This window comes from Oryza glaberrima, chromosome 6 (genome assembly GCF_000147395.1).
Source record: "Oryza glaberrima chromosome 6, OglaRS2, whole genome shotgun sequence".
Taxonomy (NCBI): Eukaryota; Viridiplantae; Streptophyta; class Magnoliopsida; order Poales; family Poaceae; genus Oryza; species Oryza glaberrima.
The window spans coordinates 22,931,352-22,943,925 of NC_068331.1; the positions used below are offsets into that span (position 1 = coordinate 22,931,352).

The 12,574-nt window shown below is 39.2% G+C and overlaps 1 protein-coding gene across 1 annotated transcript; it reads left to right on the forward strand.

Moving 5' to 3' along the window:
* Positions 1-6,045: 6,045 nt before the first annotated feature.
* LOC127777897 (uncharacterized) lies at positions 6,046-11,351 on the forward strand. The gene is made up of 8 exons (XM_052304522.1): positions 6,046-6,386; positions 7,091-7,137; positions 7,742-7,890; positions 8,105-8,294; positions 8,622-8,924; positions 9,076-9,153; positions 9,817-10,299; positions 10,625-11,351. Exons 1-8 carry the CDS (start codon positions 6,137-6,139, stop codon positions 11,063-11,065), a joined length of 1,941 nt encoding a protein of 646 aa, XP_052160482.1. The 5' UTR covers positions 6,046-6,136; the 3' UTR covers positions 11,066-11,351.
* Positions 11,352-12,574: the final 1,223 nt, after the last annotated feature.

Consider the following 12,574-nt stretch of genomic DNA (forward strand, 5'->3'; position numbering starts at 1 on the left):
ACAAGAAACAAAGACAAGAAATCACGGTTAAATCCATAAACGATAACCGACCGGCTAGGTGCCGATGACATATCATTTATCTTTGAGCCGATGTCATATATGCATCGATCGGCAGTCATGAATAAGTAAGAAAGAACTAAATCTACTCGGTCGACAGTAGATATTAACAATATATAGTCCTTATATCAATATATACTTAAATCAAGTGATTGGGATAGATCGGTCGTCATGCCGAGACAGTATAAATCACTTAGATCGAAATATATATTAATAATGAGACTATATACGTTCATAGCATAGCTGATCAGATAGATCTAGCATGTATCGGCTAATACTCCGATACCACTCTATATTAAGATATTAAAGCAAGTAGAATATACTAAACAAAAGCCTAATATACTTAAATACAGCAAGATCTTAACATAAATGGCAGATTTAACATGTCAATCAAGTATATAGGATAAAAAGTAGTTAAATCAGGTAAGATCGGCTGAAACCCCGATACTACCCTAATCGGCAACTAAGAAGCAGGCTAGAGATTGAGATTCTAATCACGACTCATAAGATCAAGCTTAACTGATGCAGCTATAAGTATGAAAAGAAGGACAATATCTAGACAATCAAGCCGTTGGATGTGTCATAGAGTGGTGGATATCCTATATAATCTAAGTCAACATCGGTATTTAACCTAATCGGCTGCCTTCTATTGGCAGATGTTAGCCGATTGTAGGTTAGATATCGATGTTGTCGGAGATTATGTAGGATATATGATAACTCGACGAATTACATAAACAAGATTAGAGTGTCATAAAGATGGAAGCACTAATCCCGAGAACACAAGCCGCCATAACAAGTTTTACCTCTTGTTGAAGATCGAAACCGATGTAGCTCAACCCGAAAGCAAGAACTCGTCGAAACAAAACGAAAGTAAAAGGGTGGCGATGCGCCGAGATTGTTATTGAACATGTGTTAGTTTACAATGACTCCGGGTGTACATATTTATACCCATGGGTAGATACTAGTCCTTGTAGGACAATAAAGAAACTTTCCTAAAGATAAAAGGAAAACATAAAGTCCTTATAGGACACTAAACACACTTTCCTAAAGATAAAAAAGGAAACTAACAAACTATTCCTAATTAATAGATAACTTGCCATGCCGCATTCTCTTTGAACTCGGTCTTTTCTGGATAAGCTTCCTTTAGTAGATCAATTTCCTTAACCGAATATAGCAAGAATCCGACAACTGACGACTTGATAACTCTCATCGACTAATCTCAGGACTTCGAAGCCGATGTTAACTCTAAGCCGATGATTACTCCGGGCTTACTAAATTTCACTATTAACAACTCTGTTGAGAATTATGTCGATGTTGAAATTTGATACGGTTCTCTAATTGATTCGGTTAGTAAAGGTGGCTGGTTTTACCTCGCCGCCAGGGGAGCGCGCGGCGGTGGAGGAGGTGGCCATTAAGGGAGTGGGGAGGAGGGGGGACAGGGAGCGTGTGTGTGTCTAAGTTTCCGGGGTGGTGGTGGTGGTTTGCTTTCGAATTCGTAAGCTTTTGTGGTTATTTCTTCTACGAAAACCATGGATCAAAACCACAGGGAAATAGCTATACATTTATCGATAAATTTTCTTTATCAAATTAATGTGATAGATGTAAATATAGTACAAGCAGAGTGTAACTACGCTAGAATTTGCATATTACTAATTTGTATACAACTTAAAAAAATTCGCAATAACACGCTATTTTCGTGAAATGGAGGTCGCGAGACCGAATCTCATCAGCTGTGTGCGCGTTATGATTTTTTTCCAAACTTGCACAAATCTTGAAGTAAATCTAAAATTTTAAAATTATGTTAAAGTTACGTACAAGTTGCATTGTAGTTGCAATAAAATTACATTATAATTCTATTGTATTTACATTTGATAATTTTTTTTGGAGGAAATTTATCGACAAGTATATATCAAAATCGAAACTAAGTATCTGCTTTTGGTTTATTTTCACTATTTTCATACCTGTTATATTTTTTTCTCTTGATTCAGCAATTAGCAATATGATTTGTCTGCTCGTCAGATTTGTCTTTTGTTAATACGGAGTGTTACTTATCTTACTTAATCACATTATTAGATAATCGTTTTTATTAATAGTAATGGGCAATACGGTACGACGTGATATACGGCCTACGGGTTACATCGGTTAGTAATGTTTTACAGACTTTTAGATTGAAAAATTAATGGAATTTTTGACTTTTTATTTGGCTAGAAAGAAACTGGCATTAATCAGCTAAAGTGATTTCAATTGTACATCTATAAGAGTTTTGATTTTATATTCACGTTTTTTCTTTAACTTCCTGGTACTAGTACTTCTTCATGTAGCATTCATGTAGTTTAATTTCCTGATCATGATTCTTGGTGATAGCAACATCTTATAAGGACCAAGAAAAGGATAGAAAATTGATAGGCGCTCACCAAGTGCATAAATAGCATACGCAATGCACATGTCAGCAATCACTAAAGTTATATTTTTTTTGAATAATTTCGTGATGACTATTTAACGATACAAACGAATGAACTAAAATATTTTTTAAATAAAATCAAATATCAAAAGTTTTTTTTTCAAAAATCACACCGTCTAGGAGCTCAAGAAACATGTCGCATTAATCCATCCTTCCATTGAGTAAAACATGTATAATGAGTATGAGTTGTAAATAGGGTGTGTTTGGTTGCAAACCACACTTTGCCACAGCTTGTCACACCTAAGGTTAGGCAAATTTAATAGGTGTTTGTTTGTAGCCACAGTTGTGATAAAATTCCCTTTTAATAAATTGGGTCCCACATGTCAACGACTCAAAAAAGTGTGGCTTAGTAAGTTATGGCTAAGAATTTGATCACCTCACCTTAGACAAGGTGTGGCAATTTTTATTGGCAAGTAATGGCTGGGAACCAGACAGCCCCGCAATACCGTGCCTTTTGCTATGGAATACATGAATAAATATATGTTAAATTATATAGAAACAACGGATTGGGAAGTTTTGGTTAACCGAACCTCCGGTCACATAAATTCGGTTTGTAGATTTGAAAGACCGAACTTTTAAAATATTAAACAAATCGGACCGAACTTTCGGTCCTGACCGAACGTCCACCCCTATTTAATTAGATTTAGGAGGGGTCAATTTTCATAATTGAAAAAAAGAGGTGAATGATAGTAGGCAAATATATAATTTTATAGACTTTTAGGGTAAAAATTTAATGAAAGTCTCGACTTTCTTGGCTAGAACGAAACTGGCAATAATCAACTAAAGTGATTTTAATTGTGCTTCTATCAACATTTGGACTTTATACTCATGTTTTTAATTTAATACTTCTTGGTGGTAATACTTCATGTAGTACCTATCAAAATTAATTTCCGGAGTATAAGGGCAAGTTTTATAATGGAGGAAGTGGTCACATCTAATTTTGTCCAAATCATCCACACATTAATTTATAGGTAATACATACAATAGATTGCATCTACTTACACTACACCCAATACACTTGCTACCAATCCACTTCTCTCTTTCTTTCTTATTTCTTGAAATTTATGCGGAGGTTGCCCCTTGCATGAGTAGCGGCTGCTCCTCTCTCTCTCTCTCTCTCTTCTCTTCTCTTCTCCCCTCTATATCATCATATGAGTCTACATGGCATATTAGAATTAGTGATCAGAGGCTTATAGTACTTGCTCTAATTCTCCGTGATGGTGACATCTTGTTAAGATGAGATAGGCACAAACCAAGTGCATTAATAACGTGCGTAATGCACAAGTAAGAACACATTAACTAAAACAAATGTGATAGGAGCTAAATAAGGGAAGACTTCAACTATTTAGTCATGTGTGGGAATGAATGAGTATGATGATGAAGCAGCTTTATGCTAATGGGGATGATTTTAGAGTTTCGGTTTCAAGAAACATATCTTATCTTAAATATTATATCTATCCCAAAATATAAAAACCTAAGATTGGATGAGATGCATCCTATTACTACGGGTAGAATAGAGAGACTTTGCATCTTCGAATGTCAAAGGAGATAAGTGCAAACGAGCGCAACCACAGCTAACACACACAAAATTAGATGAACGGGTATCTACCACCATTTCTCTTCTTTAGACAAAACAAAAAACCAATGTCACCAAACAAGTTGACAACCCGGATCCTAAAGTTGGCACAATCGATTTGATCATCAACATGACAGACAATCCTTTCTAGGCTTTCCACCAATGACCTTAGGAAGGGTAGCTACTAGCAAAGAGAGAAAGAGAAAAAAAGCAAACAACTCTAAACAAGTCTACATGAATATCATGTAAGAAACCTAAAATAAATCGGATTCATCTAATCCTCTAAAGACAACATTAAGAAAACCCTAAAAATAGAGACTACTAAGAAACATGTCCCTCCTCTCTCACCTTTGGCAAAGCCATAGGAGGAGGAAAGGACTATACAATAGCGTGAGGGAGGCTGTGACAAAGAGTGGTAGTGCACATGGCTTTGATCTCTACTAGGCTACTTAGATTATTGTAGACGTTAAGGAACTAGATTGTGGAAATCAATAATTTTGTATAGGGGAGTCAGTTATATCTAGCAGGAGTAAGTGCCGCTTAACCAAATTATCCCATTATCGCTGATGTAGAGCCACCACATGATAAGTTAGCCAAGTCAATCTTGTTAAGTGCTTGCATTATATTTATTTTTATGTTTCATTGATTTTTTCACATATAGCGAAACTCAGTGCGACAATGTTTACACTCTTATCAACAATTCTATTTGTGAAATCTCCAAGAAAAGTGGAAGACTATACTCCTAGAAGTATTTAATTTTGATAAATACCACATTACGACTTACAATGTATGAAAATATGTTGATTCGGTTAAGCATGTGCACATTATGGTGGTTTTTGAAAAAAAAAAACTAATTAGAAGGTAAACATTTGCAACAAAATAACTTATAAGGTGAAATGTCAAAGTTCAAATAACTTAAAAGGTGTTTTTGTTTTGCATTTTTTCCTCACTTTCTTAACCTATCCCTTTAGTTCCATGCTCCACTTATGGTCCTCACAAAGGCATCACATTCCTACTTCAACAACATTTACCCCCCCTTTTTTTTTTGGCCCCAGAGCACTACATTGCCGATACAAAATATTTTCCTATTTCTTGCTTGAGAAGCATAGGAATTACGTACCGTTGAGATTCTACATTAATTCTCTAGTAGAAGTTTATTTGAATCCTCAAACAAGAGCTTCCTACAATCCTATTGGCTGAAGTTTGAATTGTAATGAGGAGAGGTCAATTTTCATAGCTGAAAATAAAGGGTGCAAAATAATAGGCTAATTTTAGTTAGTAAAGATGCACTGAGGTCACACGAGTAACTTCACGAATTATGTAATTTGTGTATAAAGTTTGATACGGATCGACAAATCAAATCAAGTTGGTGCATAAAGTTTTCCATTGTAGTAAACTCTGAGCCGAACCAATAATACTTTTGTACTCCACTTTTCCCAAGCTAAAGAAACAGCCAAATACAATATAATACGAATATGAAAAGCCTAGAAAACATTCAATTCTAAAATATACGTTCAATCCTAAGTTTTTGTGTTTTGAGATGGGGGAGTAAGATCAGTCGGGTCGGCACAACCCGACCGACACGTCGGGCCGTGCCGGCGACAAGCCCACCATAATCTCCTTAAAATAACTCTATTTTGCCTCCCTAATTGTTGGACCAAACCGTGCCGGACCAGCACGTCGTGCTAAGCACTGAACCTAGACACAGCCTAACAGTCAGGCTGAGCCAGCACGGACCTGATAACAGTTACTCCCTCTGTCCTAAAAAAGGATAAACCCTGGCTATGAATCTAGACACCAGGGTTTAATCTTTTTTTTTTTTTTTTTGGGACGAAGGGTGTAGGCCGTGCCGTGTTTAGGTCGGGCCAAATCTCTATGCCGTGGGCAGGGCCATCGGGCTGCGGGCCTTTTAGGCCAACTATACCAATCATATTCACAGGCTCCCCCGCAAAACCCAAACCCGAGGCGCCGCACGCACAGCCCAAAACCCCAGCGAGCGACGGGGAGAGATCGAGCCGAGCACCGGCGAGGAGGGATCGGCGATGATGGACGGCGGGAGGCGGTGGCAGTCGCCCGCCGCGGCGGCGGCGGCGGAGGGGGAGGACGCGGCGGGCGGCTACGGCGTCGGCGGCGCGGGGGGGCCCTCGAGGCGGCCTCCCCGTCGCGGGCTGAACCGCGCGTCGCCCTACGGGACGGCCGCCCCCCGCCGGTTGCTCCCCACGCTGCCCGTGGCCTCCAGGATCTTCCCCTCCGTGGCCCAAGACCACGCCGTCGCCGCCGCCGCCGCCTCCGGTAATCCCCCAACCCACATCTCCTGCTCCGTGGTTGTTTCGCGGATGCGATTGGGCCAGCCGTGCCATTCCTAGGACTAGAGAGGAATCAAGGGTGGGGGGGGGGGGGGGGGTGAGGGGGAGGGGAGGCGGATGCGATTGCCACTGGCTCGCGTTTTTGAGTTGGGGCTTGTTAGGGTTTAAGATCGGTGCGGTTGGGTAGTGAATGGGAACTTGCTCGAGATCGCCTCTTGCCGATGCATTAATCTAGGGTTTAGTGCCGTGTGTGCCACAGGCACAGCAGAAGTCTATGATGCAACTTATTGAGAGGACGTGCAGCTTCGGTAACTAATTTGTTGGTGTGTGAATCATCCTATGTGGTTTGGGATGTTTTTGCTCTATGGAATGGGCATAATGGTTGGTGTCTCGGGGATCCAGATCCTCTGTTACAAGGTTGGCATTGCGTAGTTGGGCATGAATCAAGTGGAGTAGCTTTTGAGAATCATCGCCAATGGGTATTATTGTTAGCTCATATGTACTTCTGTTTCTCCTGTACACCAGCCAAGTGGTTTGTTTTTCTACTTTGGTATAGATATAGAAGAAGCTATTTCTGTTTGTTGTTCATCCACATTGTGATCCAGTTCGTTATTTTTTGTCTGTGCAAAGTGCAAACCATGTCCATGTTTTGACGTGGATTACCCTTTTGTGTGTTTCTAATGTCTGCAGACGATAATCAAATGGCCTGGCGTGAATCGCTGGAAGTAACCAATGAAGTAAGTGCAGTTCCTTTTTCTTGAATCTTAAACACATTGATTGCTTTCTGGCTCATACTGTAAACTTACAGGTGTACTGCATATAGAGCTTATTTGTCATATAATGAGATAATCCAAGAAATGCTGCAGCAGCAAGGAGAATGTAGATCGTGTTAAATATTAGTGATTTACAAAATGACCTGCTGTATCAGTATCAGTACTTCAGTAGTATAGTAGAAAATGTAACATCACACCTAAGTTTAAACTGCTTTTCAGTTAAGAGCACAGTTAAGGAACATGATGCTCTTATATATTTCCGCTGTCTCACCAGCCATTTGAGGAGAGTCCATTTCCCACTTCCCTCATCTGCTCATTGGTTTAGTGAACTAATCCTTTCAAGTCCATATACTGTTGTGGCTAAATGATGATGAACATATTTCTCTTTTGAACTTAGTGTATTTGTTGAGAACTGCCAGAAGCTTTTGTTCAAATTGTCGGAACTTTAGTTTGCAAGGGCAATACTACATTTACTCCTCCCTTAGTCTGTTTCTGTTAGCATGTTTACAACATAAGTTATTATCTGTTGGCAGCTTTTGATATCTTTCTCTTTGATCTAAAAATGCAGACACATAGGCATTCTATAGAACGGAACACCAATTCTACAGCCCTGGATAATAAAGCCAGCCTGCTCCAGGAAGGTGATTGTAGAAATCAAAACGATGGCAGCGGTCTTGCTGAAATTGAGAATATCATCAAACAGAAACATTTTTCTAGGCAGGTTCTTTTACACCTCTAAAGCTTTGATCTGATTTTATTTAAAATTTATAACATAGTTTGCTGAACTGCTTGAAAATCGTTTGCAAAGTAAGATGACAATTTGTTATCTTGTGTTTGACCTAAATCTTATTGGCTGGAAGCACTTAATTTTTTTGCTTTTGATAATTGAAATTTGAAATATAGTTAAATGTGCATCATGTTGCTCTTACAGGGATGAAACAGAACGCCTTATAGATATTATGCGCTCAAGGACTCCTGATCTTTTTAATGAATATCAGAGAGTTCCAAGGTCTTCCACTAAAGGTTTCGAAGCCATTCCGTTTTCAGACAGATGGTCCACTCCTGCAAAAGAGATTGATGTTCGATCACCTTGTGGGACTGAAGTCTTTGTACCATCAAATGTAAGACATTCATATCTGTGCAATTTCAACATCTTTTTGTTTCTGTACAAACAATGTTCTCAAGCATTTGTGGAGGCTATTTTTCCTTGTTATTTCTATGGGATGTGAATTATGGTTTGGATGGTTTAGAAATTTGATTATACGCATCCATGTTTCCTGAATTATTCTGCAGTTGTTATTTACTCTTAATTGTGTAATTAAATACTGGTAAGAACACGCATGAGCAAAATTTATTCACAATGTTTAAGAAATACCAATTTCTTTCCTCCCTTGCCTGATCTATAGACTTATGGCTGATTTGATCACTTTCTTTTAATGGCATGTTAGGTGCTTGATGTTGCCTCATCACCAATTGAACTTGCAAAAGCCTATATGGAAGCACAGACCTCAGCATCTGTACAAGAGTCTCAAAAGAGGAAATTCAGAGCTTTGAGTCATGGAGTTGAGGTAGAGAATTCATCCTCAAAGGTTTTCCCTAAAATAGCTACAGATTCTCCTGTATGCTGGCCAGGATCTGTTGTCCGAAACTATCCGAATTATCTTACACCACAGAGCAATAAAGGAAGAACTCTGCCTCCAACTTCCTCTCGTACAACTTATATTGGCTCAGTTTTCCCAAGATCTAACAAGGTATACACAACTTTCTTATGATTGTATTTTATTTTGTGTGTGATATCTGCATGTCTCATGAGCTTCACTGTAACACTGCAACTAGAAAGAAACATTGAAATCTCATATTCGAGGGCTATACATTTACCGTTCATTTATTATCTGTTTACAGTACACAGGATCCCGTGATGCCTATAATAACTCATCTGGAAAGCCACAATTTTCATCTCCTTTCCCTGTTGGAAGTAAGGTATTGTCATTCAAGTTAATGTTTCTTCACTATCACCATGATTATATGTTTATTTCATAGTGTTCTTTGAAGCATAACCTCACATATGCTTCCTTTTGCCAATCATCTATATTTTCTGTTGTTGACACGAAATTGTTTCAAACCTTCCATTGTAGCCATATGGAGTGGGGTGTTGATATACATACTCATTCCATTCCTCAAACCGAAGTAGAAGGTTTTAGTTCACACTGCCGAGTTGGGTTAAGATGAACTCATACTGGTCCACTCAGACCGAACATCCAAACTATTTAGTAGCCTCAGCAGAATGAAGCCCAGATAGCTGCATTTCATGTTGAAACTGTTGTGAGCACATTGATTGTTGCTATTCAACTTATCTCCTAATGTGGATTAGTGACACTATCCTTCCTTCCAAAGGTTTAAATATCTGTAGATTTTGATATAAAATACATGCCTGTAGTTCATGCAACTGCGATTTGAACTGTGATTTGCTAGTTACAACTGAGAGTAAGATACGTAATTGTTTGCTATATCTTACAACTGTTGTGGTCATGTGGTGATTACCTGACTTCTGAGGTGTCAGTAAATGAACCTTTTTTTCTATCGCAACCTGCAATCGTATAATACACAGTTTCTCCTGCCCTCATCCCCCTGTTCAAAATGTAGGCAATATTTGAGGATAAAACAGCACCTCTTGGTGCTGTTCTTGGGGCGCAACCGTCAACATATTCCAAGGAAGCATATGGAGATACTGTTGGTGCAACTACTCCCTTATTTGCAAAGAAAGGTTCTGCTTCTAAGAAGAATGATGGATCCGCCCTTCAAGGACATCATGGCGAAGGCACCACTGAAAGTGGTTCATCGCTCGGGTTTGTTTCAATGGTAGACAATATGCCCCATTCCAAATCTGCGGCTTTATCTGTTCATCCCAAGTCAAGCAAAACAGCTCACAAAATACTCCAGCATCTAGAGAGAACTATTCCTTCTCCTACAGCAAAGCCACTAGAGCTAAGGTGGACTTCAGCAAAGAGAACTACTTCCTCTGTTGTCACCAACATCCAGCATAATGGGCCTGCTACTGATAATCATAGACATAGCAGCATCAACGATAGTGGTAGTGCTCAACAGGAAATTTCAGATGCAAATAAGGTATATTTATCTCTTTCTTCTCTAGTATATTCTGCTCAGGTCCTATTTGTTAAAATACATATATTGAGTTTGAAATAGGAGATCCTTAGTTTACTGTTGCCAATGGTTACTATATATTTAATTGAACACAAAGTCTTGGTTATGTGAACTAAGATTGAATTACTGGAAAACTAGTGCAATGCCAAACATGTTTTCAATTCTCATTATATATTCTTCTGTGATTCCATATTTATGTTTGTTTCTGATTAAACAAATTACTTAGCAGATGCATATAGCATTAAATGTGGAATTCTTTAATCACCTTGATCTAATTACTTTTGTTAAGGTTCTGGCGCCTCCAAGCAGCTCCAATGCTGTGGAATCTAGTCCAAAGATAGAGAATAGTGGGACCAAGTCAATGCCCTCTTCTTCACAACATACTTCAGAATCTGACTCGGCAACCACATCAGCTGCTCAGGTCTTGGATAAAAGCACAGGCAATGGTTTGGCCTTCACATTTCCTGTTCCAAAAACCTCAATGTCTCTTCCTGAGCCACCACCTACTCCGACTCTGTCACAGCCACCAAGTATCCCGTCAGCTGACGGTGCAGATATACCCAAGTTTACCTTTGGTTCATCAAGCGCTACCGGTAAACTTGTTTTCTCCTTTGACTTGCCGAGCAGTTCCCACAGTGCAGAAGAAGCAGCCCCAACCTTCAAATTCGGGTCTGATACGAAGCGTGAGCTGTCTTTTGATGTTGCTGGCAAAGATGCAGTTTGCTTTTGATATATGCATCTCAGCTCATTCAAAAGCCAGTCATGCTTGCTATTTGTTTGGCGATTGCTGCGGACAACGCCATTGGGACACACTGTATTTGACCTACAAATTGAAAAATTGGTCGCGATTATTAGTATATTCTGAACTTTTTACCTGTCGCATTGACAGGTTTCTTTCAGATGCGTGGTTTTCGCTTATGGCTGTGAATCTTCAGTCATCAGCTAATTTGATCTACTCCATACGTTAATTGTTTTTCGTATCTGAACTTTTTGGTCCAGGGTACTGATGATCTAATCTTTTGAAAAACCCTGCCTTTTCTCGCGTGTTGCGACGTAAGCCAGCACGATCTGATTTGAATACCAAAAAAGCAGCAGGGAGGATGATCTGGTTTGATAAAGGCAGGAGTAGACTCTGACTCATGAAATGAAAGCGACCAGTTTTGCAGAAAGAAATCTCTGCCTGCTTCTGAATCTGATTGGGGCCAAACAATTGCTTGACTGATGCTGCCATGACACGGTGTTGTTCGCCGGCTAAGGCGGCAGGGTTATCCGTTTATTTGGTCTGTTCATGGGGTTTATTTCGTCTGTGCATGGGTTTATAGATTGATCCACTTATGTTCATATTGTCGATAGGTTTATAGATTGATCTAATTGTAATCTTATCGTCAACGGCTATTGGTTTATGAGTTGATCCACTTGTAGCCTTTCCGCCGGTGGCGATGCCGGCGTCGGAGAAGAGAGGGACTAGAGACGAGGAGGGTGGAGACGACGTCGCCGTCGTTGCATTGCTTGTGTCTTGAGGCCTGAAGAAAGGGGAATCTCGTCCGTGCTAGTATTATTGCTATCCCGGCACTGCAGGGTGCTTGTATGGTATGATTGCAGCATCAAATCATCTGATTAACAGTGGGACTGATCATTGATGGTAAGTACCAACGACTAAATTGTTCGGTGTACCTAGGATGTGAAAGCTGGACTAGTAACTAAACTGAGGATACGATAAATTGACATGGTTTGTTACTACTCCCTCCTCGTAATGTAAGACTCATTATCCACATTTATATAGATATTAATGAATCTAGACACATATATATGTTTAGATTTATTAACATCTATACGAATGTGTGCAATGCTAGAATGACTTACATTATGAAACGGAGGAAGTAATAAACAAATAGGTGTACAAAATATTAAGCTTAATGTTTCTTTTTTGCGGGAAAACTACTGAGATTAAGCAGGGGAGGTTTAGGAAATCAATTCCAATACTAGGCGTTGCACTTTTATAAAATTGTACACAACATATAATGTGTTTTTCTTTTAGACTGATAATGTAGACTAAGGGTGAGTTTGAGGGATAGGAGATTGAGAAGATTGGGAAGATACGCAAAACGATGTGAGCCATTAGCACATGATTAATTGAGTATAAACTATTTTAAATTTCAAAAATGGATTAATATGATTTTTAAAGCAACTTTCCTATAGAAATTTTTTTACCAAAAACGCACCATTTAGTAGTTTGGGA